Below are 13,475 nucleotides of genomic sequence, written 5' to 3'. Positions count from 1 at the left end.
ACTATTGTATGAAGGTCAGAGGACCACTTAGAACAGAGCGAACAATGGGAGGTGGTTCTCTGCGTCCTCTGTGTGGGTCCTGGTCATCATCTCAGCCCCTCAGGCTTGATGGCAAGTACCTTTGCCCACTGAGCCTTCTCTCTGGCCCTGACTTTTCCCTACATCCCTTGTCTCCTTCCGACAGTCCCCTTGGCCTATCTGTGCTCCTTCCGTATATCTTTAAAAACAATTTCTGTCTTTCTTTAGTTAACTCCCCAGCTAAGCTCTAGTTCTCTTTAACCTCATCACTATGATGTCAGTTACCCTGTGACTGTTACCCTGTTAGCCTCATGGTGGGAGGCTTATTACATCTGAAGCTTTTCTAGTCTGTCTTTGCAGCTTCCCTGTCTTTGCCAATGGCACTGCCCCATCAACCATGCGAAACACCAGATGGGTCAATCATAGAGCGTTCTGCACCATCATTTACACAGTAAGATCCCCAACGTGAAACTCGCCCAAAGATCTGGTGTGTACAAGCATGTATGTGTGTGGCTGTTCTGTCTGAGATGTTCTAGGGCAGTGGTTCTCAATTTTCCTAATGCTGCCACCCTTCAACACAGTTCCTCATGTGGTGACCCCAACCTAAAATCCTACGTGACCCAAGGCGTCACAGCCCACATGATGAGAAACACAGTCCTAGAGGTTTGTTTTAGCCAAAGTTAGATCTAAAGAGTCTCCTCCTGTTATGTCTGTGAATGAATGAACATCTGCCAGCATCTGCCAGCATCTGCCTACAAGCCTATATCATTCTAACGCGTTGATCGGCATCAAAATGTTGTTATTAGAGTTTTTGTCCTGGAGCAGAGAGCACTAGCCTCCCTACCCTGGACAACACTCTCTTTCTAGCTGCTCCTCATAGCCGCACTGCTTGGCACAGTCGTACTCAAGTTGAAAACCTCTTTCATCAGGAGAGCGTGTAGAGGTCAACAGGCAGTACCTAGTGCTGCTGTGTTCATGGTGCTGACTCTTGGGCCTCAGAGGGCTCCTGCCCTGCCTTTTCTACCAGAAACCCATGTTGTCCCAGTTCTGAGGACTGTGGCGAGGTCTTGGCAGGTTGGTTTCTTCAGCCTCTCTTCAGCTTAGCTGTCTTCTCTGAGTCGTCACATGGCCTTTCTTGGTAATTCCGTAATTGCCCCAGTAATCATGTGGGATTAGAGCTAATCATAATGACTTAATTCTTAATTCAGTTTTCAATTATTAAAGACCCAATATCCACGTGTAACCACTTAGAACTTCAACTATGAGTCCGAGGAGAAGGTTCCATTCGGACCCTGACAGCCAGGATGGAACAGATTTGCAGCCATTATCCGTCTGCTGCAGGACCAGGAACAGCCTCACCGCAGGGCTGTGTGGGAGCCGTGGAGCACTTTCTGTAAGTCGGTTGCATGGGCAGCTCCTTTCCGGGTCCGGAAAGTGAACTGATGGCTGTCTCTGCCAGGGGCGGGAGAGTTCATGTTTGCTGTTTGTTTGGGAGTAGAAGAGCCATTAACCAGCCACTTCCTGAGCTCTGGACCCTGTTACAGAGCTGATTACTTAACCACCTATGTCTCAGAGGTCACAGTCTCCCCTAGCAGACGTTGGAACTGGGGAAGCTAGAGCAGAACCTAAATAGGTTCTCTTTTCAAGGGAAACGGAGGGTAACTAGGTGTACGGATGTGCCATTTTACGGATGGGCCATTTTACGGATGCGCCATTTTGCCTTCCTAACCTCCGTTTTCCCTCAGTCAGTAGGAAGAGGCCAGGGTATGTTATACCTTTGGACTTCCCTCCCACAAAAGGGAATCTCAGGACTTCGTCAACTTCGTTCTCTCCAGCTGAGCTCTTACTCATAACAAAGTACATCTGTCTTCTCTTGCTGCTTACCAAACTGCCACAAGCTAGGCTGGCAGTCACACCAAGTTCTCCAGAGGCAAGAGGCTGACAGGTCTCTGTGAGTGCCAGGGCAGCCTGGTCTACAGAATGATCCTATCTCAAAACAAACAAGCAAACAACAATAACAAAAAACCCAACCACCAAACAGACAGCACAGAACGACAGCAATCTGACATAAACTCACAGTTAAAACAGCACAGTCATCCTTCTCATTGTCACACAGTCATACTTCTCACTAACCCAGCAGCGGGTTTTCATGTCTCGAGTGCCTGGGATCTCTATTTCCTCTTCTCCCAACTGGAGAAAACTATACTCAGATGGGAGTTGGTTGGTTGGCTAGTATTTGTGAGTTTGTAAAGATGTATTTGTGTGCGTATCTATGTATATGTTGCTGCTGTGTACAGAGAGCAGGAGGCCAAGTGTCTCCTGTACCTGGTGCTTGTGTTTTGGCAAACCAGCGAGGCTGAGAGAGATATCCTCGTTCTTCCTACTGATTCAGAGCCGGGGATACAAGGGGGTGCTGAGGATGCTCATTAGCGAGGGCTGAAATCTGAACCCCATTTCCAAGCTTGAGCATTGAATTCTCTTACCTCCTGAACCATCTATCTCTCTAGCCCAGGTTGGTTGTTTTTTGTTTTTAAGATTTATTTATTTATTTCATATATATGAGCACACTGTAGCTGTCTTCAGACACACCAGAAGAGGGCATCAGATCCCATTACAGATGGTTGTGAGCCACCATGTGGTTGCTGGGATTTGAACTCAGGACCTCTGGAAGAACAGTCAGTGCTCTTAACCACTGAGCCACCTCTCCAGCCCCCCAGGTTGTTTTTTTGTTTTTGTTTTTGTTTTGTTTTGTTTTAAGGACAGTTTTGTTCTGTTACCTACGCTGGCATCGAAGCCCTGGGCTCAGGGATTGGCCTGCTCCCTCAGTGTCAGTCACTGCTCTGTTGCTATGGTAAGACACTGTAACCAGGGCACTTATGGAAGAGAGAGTACTTGGGCTTACATTTCTTCAGGGTTAGAGCCCACAAGAGTGGAGTGAAGAAACGAGGTAGGAAGTGAGGCCTCACATCTTTAACTTCAACCACAAGACAGCACACTAGAAATTCTCAAAGCAGGGTTGGGGAATTAGCTCAGTGGTAGAGCGCTTGCCTAGCAAGCGCAAGGCCCTGGGTTCGGTCCCCAGCTCCGAAAAATAGAAAAGAAAAAAAAAAAAAAAAAGAAATTCTCAAAGCCCATCTATAGCGGCATACACTCCAGCAAGGCCACACCTCCCCAACCCACTACCACAGCACCACCACTGGGTACCATTTAAATGCCTGAGACTGAGGGACATCATCCTTCCAAGAACACTGTTCTTAAGTCACTACCTTAGTCAGTGAGAATCTGTCTAGTTTTTTGCTTGTTTGTTTATGTTTTTATGTTTTTTAATTATGTATCCTTTGAAATTTCGTACTCTGGTCTTCAAGCTTCTGAAGAAAATGTTCTTCAGAGTAGGCCGCTAGGCAGGTTGGTATTGTTACATGCAGGGTTCAGTGCAGGTGAGACCACTGATGCCTTTTACCACCCACCTACACCCTTACTTCTTACCCCTACCTCTCACCTCGAGGTAGCTTGCATAACATCTTCTGGCCTGTGTAAGCTGGGAGCAGCTCCAGGACCTTCTTCACCTCAGTGTGAATTGGTGAAGAAACTTGATGCTAAGATTTAAAATGGGACTTTAATTACATCTGCAGGATTCCTTTGCAGTGGTTCCTAGACATTGGCTTTGTCTCAGGAGACAGAAATCTACAGATGGGGGCACATCTTCAGAATTCTGTTCCTAACACTAAGGAATCTGTCTTACACAGACCCTTGAAACCTCTCAGCCAAGGATTCGTTAGGTACGGACTAGCCCAAAAGAAGAAAATATGGGGGAAGGCCCAGCGCAGAACAGAGGGTCTATCACAGTCTCTAGAGAGCTCAGCCAGCTCCTTGGTTGGTTGCAGGCACCTGTGTTGTTTTGAGACTGTGAGGTCCTGACTGGCCTGGAACTGGCGGAGGCCTGCCTACCTCTGTCTCTCAGGTACACCTAGCCTAGTTTGGACACTTTAAAATGTTTCTGTATATGAATGTTTTGTCTGAATATGTAATATGTGCACCATGCTTGGCGGGCATGGAGGCCAGAAGAGCAGGTAGGATCCCTTAGAACTAACATTGCAGAAAGCTATGAGCCACCATGTGGTGCTGGGAGTTTAGCCCCCGGCCTCTGCAGGAGCAGCAGGTGCTCTAACTGCTGAGCCATCTCTCCCTATTTTGCACATTTTTGGCTTTGATTTGCTTTGTGTTTAAATGTTTTGTGAGCTGGAGCACTCTCAGTGGTTAAGAGCACTCGGTCCTGCCAGGGGACCCGAGTCTCATTCCCAGCACTCACAGAGGGTGTCCATGGCTGCCTGTCATCCTGGTTTCAAGGAATTCTACACCCTCTCCTGCCCTCTGCTGGTACCAACATGTACATGGCACACGTACGCACACGCATGCACACACACACACACTATTTTGTAAGTTTTAGAAACTGGTCATGGTGATACATAATTTTAGTCCTAGAGGGCAAAGGCAAGAAGCTCTCTGTGAGTTCCAGACTAGCCAGGAGCACGCTTAAACACTTAAAGTTTTGTAACTAGGAGGAGTGGTAGTGGTGTACTTGGGAGATAATCCCAGCACTTGGGAGGTGGAGGCAAGAGGATTAGGAGTTCAAGGTCATCCTTAGCCACATGGTGAATTCCCATTAGCCTGGAATATATAAGATCCTGTCTGTCTGTCTGTCTATCTATCTACCTATATGAAGATTTCAAACACACAAAATAGATATGGCATGTGGAATCCTGTGAATTTACCATTGAACTATACTAATTAGTAACTTACGGAACTTTATTAATTAGTAACTTGTCTGTACATCTTATCTCTTTCCATCATCATTATTGTTATAATTCAAAAAGATTTTTCAAATGTATGACTTGGGTTTTTTTTGGAGTCAGGGTCTCTATGTAGTTCTGGCTGCCCCAGAATTTGCTCTGTAGACCAGACTGGCCTTGAGCTCATAGATATCCACCTGCCTCTGCCTCGCATGTGCTGGGATTAAAGGTTCCTTTTGCCAGTTTTAATTAGGGTGTTTGATTTCCGTGTTGAACTTTAGTTCTCTTTCTGGCAGGGCTGGGAATGGAGCCTGGGCCCCCAGGTGTGTCAGGCAGGCTCTCTGCCAGGAGCTACCTCTTTACCCCTGGTGTTCTTCAAAGGGCCTGGGAGAGATCTCATTACTGAGTGCTGGGGTGTTCTTTTAGGATTTGGAGCTTAGTAATTTTTTAAGACTTCCCGGGTTGAGAACTTTAGGAGTCTCGAACTGTTACAGCTTGGTCAGTGACCACCATCTACTGCTTGTCCTTGTCCTTGTGCCGCTGCACCAGACACTGGGGACTGATCCCCCTTCAGGTATCAGCAGGGCGCTGCAGACACCTTTCTTCTGTCTCAGGAACTGGACCAGCTTCCCTTTAAAGACTCCTGTTGACTTAAATAATGAATAGCAGGGTTGGTAGGAAAGGGGCAGGTCTTCCACCACGGACAGATGGAAAATGTCTTAAGTGTGCCCTGCCTTCTGCTCTGTTGGTTGTCCACACTGAGCCTGTAACGAATGCAGCCACCCAGGTTTACAGTATGAGGAAGCCCTGGGACTGATACGCAAGCCCGAAGCGTCTGTCTGCAGAAACAGCCCTTCAGCCCTCTAACCAGTCTGTGCTTCAACTGCTGACTTCTGTCGGAATACAGAAATGGATTTACTTGATAAATTGTTTGCCCAGCAAGTTTGGTGGCTCACATAGATGCCCTGGAGGGGAGTAGAGGTTCTCAAGATGGCTGAGCCGTTTAAGGTGCCTGTCACCAAACTTGACAGTCTGAGTTCAATCCCTGGGATCTGTGTGGTGGGGGAAGAGAAGCATATATCGTTGTGTTCTGGTTTCCACAGGGGTGCTTCCACTCCCCCCCATGCACACAAAACAAAAACGCCTTCTTTTGGGTTTTGTTTGCTTGTCGCTTTATTTCTGAGACAGTGTCTCTATGTAGCCTTAGCGATCTTAGCATCTACCTCTTAGGTGCTGGATTACAGGCTTGACCACGCTTGACCACGCTTGACCGCTTGGATTTTTTTTTTTAAGCTGGGCTGACAACACAAATTTGTAATGTCAATGCCAAGGAGGAAACAAGTGGAACCCTGGGACTTCCCAAGTAACCAGCCTAGCTCAGATCTTGTCCCTCAAAATAAGGTGAAGGGCAATTGAGGAAGACACCCAAGGGTCCCCTATGGCCTCTACATGTGTTTGTGTGCGCACAAAAACACAGAACAGTTGATTGTATTATCTCCCCCAAGCTCTCTCTGTTAGGGACTTCTGTGGTCTTTTCCATCTTGTGTAGGGTCAGGAGAAGAGCAGCTCTCCAGATTTTCTTTTCTCCCTGCAGGATTCCGGCGTGAGAATCACAAGGAGAGCCCTCCAAGAGAAAGGCCTGAAAACAGAGCCCCTCAGGAGACTTCTTCCCAGGAGAGGCCTCCGGACAAATGCTCGGCCTACCGTCCCAGAACCCAGAGCTCCTGGAGGTGGGAGCAAGGCCCAGAGGGCACCCAGGACGATACCACAGGGGAAGGGGAGGTGAGCGGGTCCAGCGCACAAGGGGAGGCCCTTGGGTCTTCCTTAGCTGCCCCAAGATTCAGTCATCTACCCACACCGCTGAAGGGTGGAGTGGACACCCGCAGCCAGTGTGGAGGTTGCCTGCCCGTCCTCCACTTGTCCCTGTCCCTAAATCATGGATCCATCCTGCTTGCTGTGGGTCCAAAACTACAGGGCTGGGGCAGGTCACAGGCAGGGAGCAACTTGAATATACAAAATGTTGGATGCTGTGCCAACCTGGCCACCTCGTCACGCACTAGGGCAGCCATCCACCAAAGGGCCAGGCATGGCCCCTGGAGTGACCTTCGACCTTTGGAACTACGGTATTTACACCGGTGAGGGCCTCCGCCAGCAAGATGTGAGCAAAGCAGCACCTGAAGCACTGGGCAGAAGGTGCTAGGAGATACCACGGCTGTGAATGGTATCAAAATTCACGCTTGTGTGGTAATATGCCCACGTGTAGAAACACCACTCCAGCAAGCACCTGACAGTCTCCCCCACTTCCACAGGCCTATGGACTCTGGGCCTGCTGATTAATCCTTGGCTCCAGAAGACATGTGCCAAGCAAGGTGCCAACCAGGGTGCCAACCTTGCCTCAGATCAATCGAGGGGCACACATGGCCCAGTGACCTTTCAGACCAGGCCACAGCCTCCTGCTCCAGGAATGCATGGAGACTCGTGGTCCAGCACTGCCAAATCTACCTGGAATCTATCCACCCACTTTGAGAAACTCATGGCAAATGGGCCATTTGAGTGGTTCCAAGGGCTTTTTCATCAACCTCTTGCCTCTGACTGAACAACTTCCTGGGCCTTCTGGGCCAGGAGTTAATGCCTCCGTTTGAGAGCTTACTGTAGTACACATTGCAGTGTGCGGGAACATCCCTATGTCATAGATCCTATAACTTCCACATTTTACAGATACAGAAACTAAACGGCCAGGAGGTAAAAGAGCGTGCCCTAAGTCACACAGCCTGCCTGTGGCAGAGCCAGCCTTCCTGCCTGACTCCACAGTCCCTGAGGGTTTACCACTTCTCCAGCTGGGCATGCAGGTGGGGCTGAAGCTGTGAGCTTGGTAAGGCCTTCATTTACGGTGCGTCCATTTTTCTCAGTGGTCAACTACTGGGACTTTTAATTTTAACTTTCTTCTGTCTGACCTTCTCCTCTCTTCTCTCCTCTCCTCCTCTCTTCTTCTTCTTCTTCTTCTTCTTCTTCTTCTTCTTCTTCTTCTTCTTCTTCTTCTTCTTCTTCTTCTTCTTCTTCTTCTTCTTCTTCTCTCTCTCTCTCTCTCTCTCTCTCTCTCTCCCTCCCTCCCTCCCTCCTTCCCTTCCCCTCCCCCATCCCTTTGCTGTTCGGGAACCCACTAGACCAGGCCAGCCTTGAACTCACAGACATGTCCGTCTCTGCTCCCCAGCGCTGGGATTAAAGGTGTGTGATACCATGCCCAGCTTGGCCTTTTTTTTTTTTTTTTTTTGATAGTAAAGCAAGCAGAGGCTCTGTGGGAGTAGCGTGAACGTTCTGTCCACACTGAGATGACATAGACCTTCAGTGGTAAGACCAGTGACGCCAGCTCTGGGTCCCTGAGACCCTGGGATTCCTCTCTAGAGTGCCACTGAGAGATACAGGAAGCACCATCCAGGCCCAGCTCCCGTGTGAGGCTTCCCAGAAGCCCTGTGTGACTGGGGAACTTTAAGTAACAAAGGCTTACTAAGACTTCTCAATTACCAATGGGGCAGAAGTTTTCAAATTTCAAACAGATACTAGTTTTCTAAGATTCAGAGGTGAGGGGGGTTGGGGATTTAGCTCAGTGGTAGAGCGCTTGCCTAGCAAGCACAAGGCCCTGGGTTCGGTCCCCAGCTCCGAAAAAAAAGAAAAAAGAAAAAAAAAAAAAGGATTCAGAGGTGAAAACTAGGAATTCTGGGGAGATCCAGAAAATCTTACTTGGTAATTCTCATAACTCTCTATACCTTAAAAACTAAGAAACTCGGGTTGGGGATTTACCTCAGTGGTAGAGCGCTTGCCTAGCAAACGCAAGGCCCTGGGCTCGGTCCCCAGCTCCGAAAAAAAGAAAAAAGAAAAAAAAAAAACTAAGAAACTCACAGTTAGTAGTAGTTTAAAAGAGCTGTAAGCCTTAAATATTCAAAAGGTAGAAACTGCCAGCATGTGTCACTGGGTAGGACTTGAAAGACAAAATGTTGATGGGTCCAATTAGAGTCGTGGCACTCCAGAATCATGAGTTGAAATTGTGATATAAAGACTTATTTCTCAAAATACCCTGGGATCTGTGTAAAACACACATGTGAGTGCATTCACGTTTCTTATTTGTGAGAAACCCACGGGTGCAATTTTAATGTCAGGGCCACAGAAGAGTGGACTGGCCCAGGACGGCACCCCTCAGCTCTTGGCTCCCAATTTCTAAGGATGTCTACCGTAAGTTCATGTGTCAGCACTCCCCATTCCTGCTCTCTGACCTGACACAGTGGCTCCTATGACCAGGACTCCTCTCTGCTGTTGAGCAGTGGTTAATAGAGGACAGTTAGTTACAGCATGTTTCCTGTTTCCCCAATTTATTTGCTGATTGGTTTTGTGATTCTAAAAACAGAAACAAACAATATCAAAAGCAGACAAATTCGCCACCACAACAAACCCAGGTTTCCAATAATGTAGCAAGGACTTCTGAATAGAGACACAGGCCCGTGGGGCTGGGCAGGAACAGTGAACAAGTGAGCCAGTGTGGATGTGGCCTCTTCAGCAAGGTCTCATGGAGTTGGAACACTCCAGTCCGGCCAGTCCTCGGCATGAGGCCTCGGCTGAATTGCTCACCTCTTTGAGCTTCAGTTTCATGGGTAGAATCCTACCTAGGAAGTAATATTCTTGCTTCGTAAGGCAATATCGTTGAAGGGTTACCAGCATGGCTTTGGAGTCAGACAGTCTGTGGTTCAAATCTTACCTTCATGACTTTCTACCTCTTTGATTTGGGGCAAGTTCTAACCACTGGACTTTTCTCTTCTGTAAAATGGGGACATGGAATCTATTTCACAGGGCTGTGGCAAGTTTAAACGAGATCACATATGACCTGCTTAAGTCAAAGCAGGGTACACTGTATGGGTTTGATCCATGTAGGCGTTCCCCACTGTGTCTACCTCACAGGGCAGTTGTGAGGATGAAGGGTAGAGGCTGGGGGTGCTTTCTAAGCTGTGAAGTGATACGTATTTACCTCTCTTTACTCTGGAGGTGGGGAGATAGGAAGTTTCTGCCAGACACTAGTAGAATGCCCAAGGGAAGGGCCTGGTATGTTTCTGTCCATACAGTGTGGCTGGGCTGAAGGGAAGGTACTATGCTGGGTGCTGGTGGACAGGGCACGACACAGCCTCTGGTGAGTGTTATTGCAATAAAGTGGAGAGATTAAATGCCTATGGCTTTCACCATTGGGAGCAGGGAGAGAGCAGGTCCAGTCTTAGGAAGGATACTAGCTGGGGGTTGAAGTAGAAGAGTGTTTGCCTAGCGTGAGCAAGGGCTATGAATTTCATATCTAGCACCTCAGGAAAAACACAGCAAAAACAAACAAACCCCTCTTCCCTTTTAAAGGTTTTGGATGAAGAACAGTGTTGTGAACGTATGTATCCACTGTTTGATTTTAAACAGGACTCAAATAGCAGGAAGCCATGCACCCCCTACCGTGAGTGAAGATTTCATTCTGTAGTGTGCAGACAAGAGGCAGGTCAAAGGGCACTCCCAGGGTGACCCTCCCAACAATAACCTCACAAAGCAAATCCTAGCACAGTTAGCAGATTAGAGAGGTTGGAGACTGGGAACGTTATGCCCAATGCCCAAGGCTGCACAGGTTCTAAGAGAATCCAAGCCTTTCACCTGGATTGAGACTCGTCCGCATGCCAGTCTCAGGTCGCTGATCTTGAGTAAGGTTCCATGCCTAAGTGCCCTCCACTGCACCTCAGCAGCGATTCTTGCTCTTGACCTCATGCCTCCTCTCCAGACACCACTTGCCAGCTCCTCCGGGCACCACCCTTAGAATCAACCCAGACAAGGGAGCTCTCATTCTAACCAGATGGCTTCTCAGAACACCACCCTAATCAGCTCCTTGGCTTCTCAGTGTCCCCATGGAGGACCTGAAGTACAAGTTCACTGCTAACTCAGTGGCATTTCTCATCAGACCTCTCGTGAGGTCCCACTCCTTACAACGGCCCTTCCTTTCCATACTCATGTGCCAAGCAGGCAATCTAGGGATCCTTCAAAGTCAATGCCTCTTGATCAGGTAATATCTGACTTCGAGGTGTGTTTTCTGAGAGTTGCCAACAGGTCGGGGATGAACTCAGAGACTAGGATTCACCTTTTCATCTGCTGGCTGGTTACTGAGTGCCCAGTGGGGCGCCAGCTTCAGCTGGTTACTGAGTGCCCAGTGGGGCGCCAGCTTCAGCTGGTTACTGAGTGCCCAGTGGTGTGCTAACTTCAGCTGGTTACTGAGTGCCCAGTGGGGCGCCAGCTTCAGCAGCTGGTGCAGGAGATGCGTCCATGAACAAAACAGATCTGAGCCCTGACTTCAGGAAGCTTCCAAACAACTAGGGTAGACGTAACCAGTGTTCCCTGAATACAAACTCTTAGCCTGGCATGGTGGCACACACCTGTGATGCCAGCCTTTGGGAGCCAGAGGTAAGAGGATCAAGAATTCAGCCATCTTTGGCCAACCTGGGCTACATAAAACGGTGTCTCGAAAACAAACAAAATACACAGTATAACTGTGAGAGATGTTGTGAAGGAAAAAGGTCGGAGTGCTGTGAAGGAACACAGTAAATAAATGTGGGGTGTGTTAGGACAATGACACTATGTGCCCGAGTGTGGGGAAGAGAATCCTGTGTAAAGGCAATAACAGGCACTCCAATGGGAGAGCTCGCTTACTGTGTTGGCAAACAGCAGTGCAGTCTGCGCTGCCGGACCGAGCCTGCCGGGTGTAGGTGGGGATGGTGTCATGGACCTTGCAGACCAAGGAAAGGAACTTGCATTTTGGTGTTTAACTTTTTACTTGGAGACAATTTCAAAATTACTGGACCGTTATATAAGTGTGGTACAAAAGATGTCTGCATACCTTGGCTGCAAACACCCCAGCCACCTGCAAACATTCCTCCATTCACCTGAATTACCTCCCGCGTCTACCTGTGATGTGTACCCATAGCCTGCAGTCTGAACTCAGAATAAGTTGCATCCACCGTGTCCATTTCCACTGAAAATGCAGTGAATATCTCCCACAGTCACGCCCCTCCCGCTACACTGAATTTACCACTGGTCGGTGGCTCTGCAGTGTGTGTGTGTTGGTCGTCTCTCCAGTCACCTTCATTAGCATCCTCCCCTTAGGACAAATCACGGACGAATGATGCGTTGTGCTTTCTTGCTGGTATCTTTTAATGTGGCATAGCTTCTCTCTTCTCTGTTGGAATAGACTATTTCTCCTTTGGGTCTGTCTGCTGTTTCTTTGTGACCACGCATATGGTCATTTTCATGGTTAGAAGAGTGTGCAAATGACGGTGCCTCGGTGTCACAATGGAGGCACACAGTGCCTATCTGTTTATCTGGCGATATACAATTTTTTGAGACAGCATCTCTCCATGGAGACATGGAAGTCCTTGAGCTCGCTCTGTAAACCAGACTAGCCTTAAACTAACCTGCTTCTGCCTTTCAAGTTCTGGGATTGAAAGTGTGCACTACAATTTTTTTTCTTTTTTTTGGAGCTGGGGACCGAACCCAGGGCCTTGCGTTTGCTAGGCAAGTGTTCTACCACTGAGCTAAATCCCCAACTCCACAATTTTTTTAAAAAATTTTTTCTTTTCTTTCTTTCTTTCTTTCTTTTTTTTTTTTCCCCCCGGAGCTGGGGACCAAACCCAGGGCCTGCACTTGCTAGGCAAGCACTCTACTACTGAGCTAAATCCCCAACCTCCTCTACAATTTTTTTTTAAGTTTACTTTGAGAGCTGGAGAGTTGGCTCGGTGGTTAAGAACACTGGCTTCTCTTCCAGAGGACCCTGGTCAATTCCCAGAACCTACGTGCAGTTCACAACCACCTGAAACTCCAGTTCCAGAGATCCGATGCCCTCTTCTGGCCCCCAAGAAGACTGCATATAAACACACATTCAGGCAAAATACCCACATACACAAAACAAAACGAAGCAAAAACTCCAAAAGCTCGAATTTCATCTCCACTTCAGTGAAGCCGCATGGTTCATTCTGGGTATCAGCACATCCTGAATGCTGAACGAAAATGAACTGTAGCCAAGGAAACAGGCATCAAAAGGGGCCAGACGAAACTTTTGAGGTGATTCCTCTGTGAGGGGTACAGAGACAGACCACACGGGGCCTGGAATACCAGGCCACCGACACGTTCTCAGCCAGCTGCTGGGCAGCACGGTGACTTGGGTGACTTGGATTCTGCCAGCCCAGAAAGATGATTTGGAAGGCTGCAGCGCCTTTCGGATCTTTCTAGAGCAGCTGTTTGGGTGGTGCCACTGGGGATTTCTCAGATGGTCCCCAAACCCAAACATCCCCTTGTTCGTCTGAGAGCATGCCTGCCTTAATTGCACTTAGCAGCCCAAGCCCAGGCGGTTGTGTCAGCAAATGCCCTCTCCCTGCCTCATTTTGGCTAGAGCCACACCACTTGCTTTGGAACCTTTCCCTAACAAACAGGTCACCACACGACGGTGGTTGTGCATGGACTGTTTCCTGAAGTTGCTGGAGTGTTCGGGGACCAGGGTCCTTTCTCTGCCATACTTGGGGTTCACTGCAATCTATGTTCTAAGAGTGTCCATCAGTTTAGCCTATATGTTACATCCAATCACTCCCTAACACCGGGAGAAGGGTTCAAGTC

General features: G+C 48.3%; 1 protein-coding gene across 2 annotated transcripts in view; it reads left to right on the top strand.

The window, feature by feature from the left end:
* Nucleotides 1-12,072, top strand: part of Bcl7c (BAF chromatin remodeling complex subunit BCL7C) — a 51,320-nt gene extending 39,248 nt beyond the window's left edge. For both annotated transcript variants that reach the window (XM_017588995.3, XM_017588996.3), the window contains exon 6: nucleotides 6,403-12,072. In XM_017588995.3, the coding sequence (XP_017444484.1) occupies nucleotides 6,403-6,594 (192 nt within the window). In that variant the 3' untranslated portion in view covers nucleotides 6,595-12,072. The remainder of the gene's footprint in view (nucleotides 1-6,402) is intronic.
* Nucleotides 12,073-13,475: the final 1,403 nt, after the last annotated feature.

Source organism: Rattus norvegicus, chromosome 1, assembly GCF_036323735.1.
Source record: "Rattus norvegicus strain BN/NHsdMcwi chromosome 1, GRCr8, whole genome shotgun sequence".
Classification (NCBI taxonomy): Eukaryota; Metazoa; Chordata; class Mammalia; order Rodentia; family Muridae; genus Rattus; species Rattus norvegicus.
The sequence above is the reverse complement of the archived record's forward strand: the minus strand, read 5'-3'. Positions and strand labels throughout refer to the sequence as shown.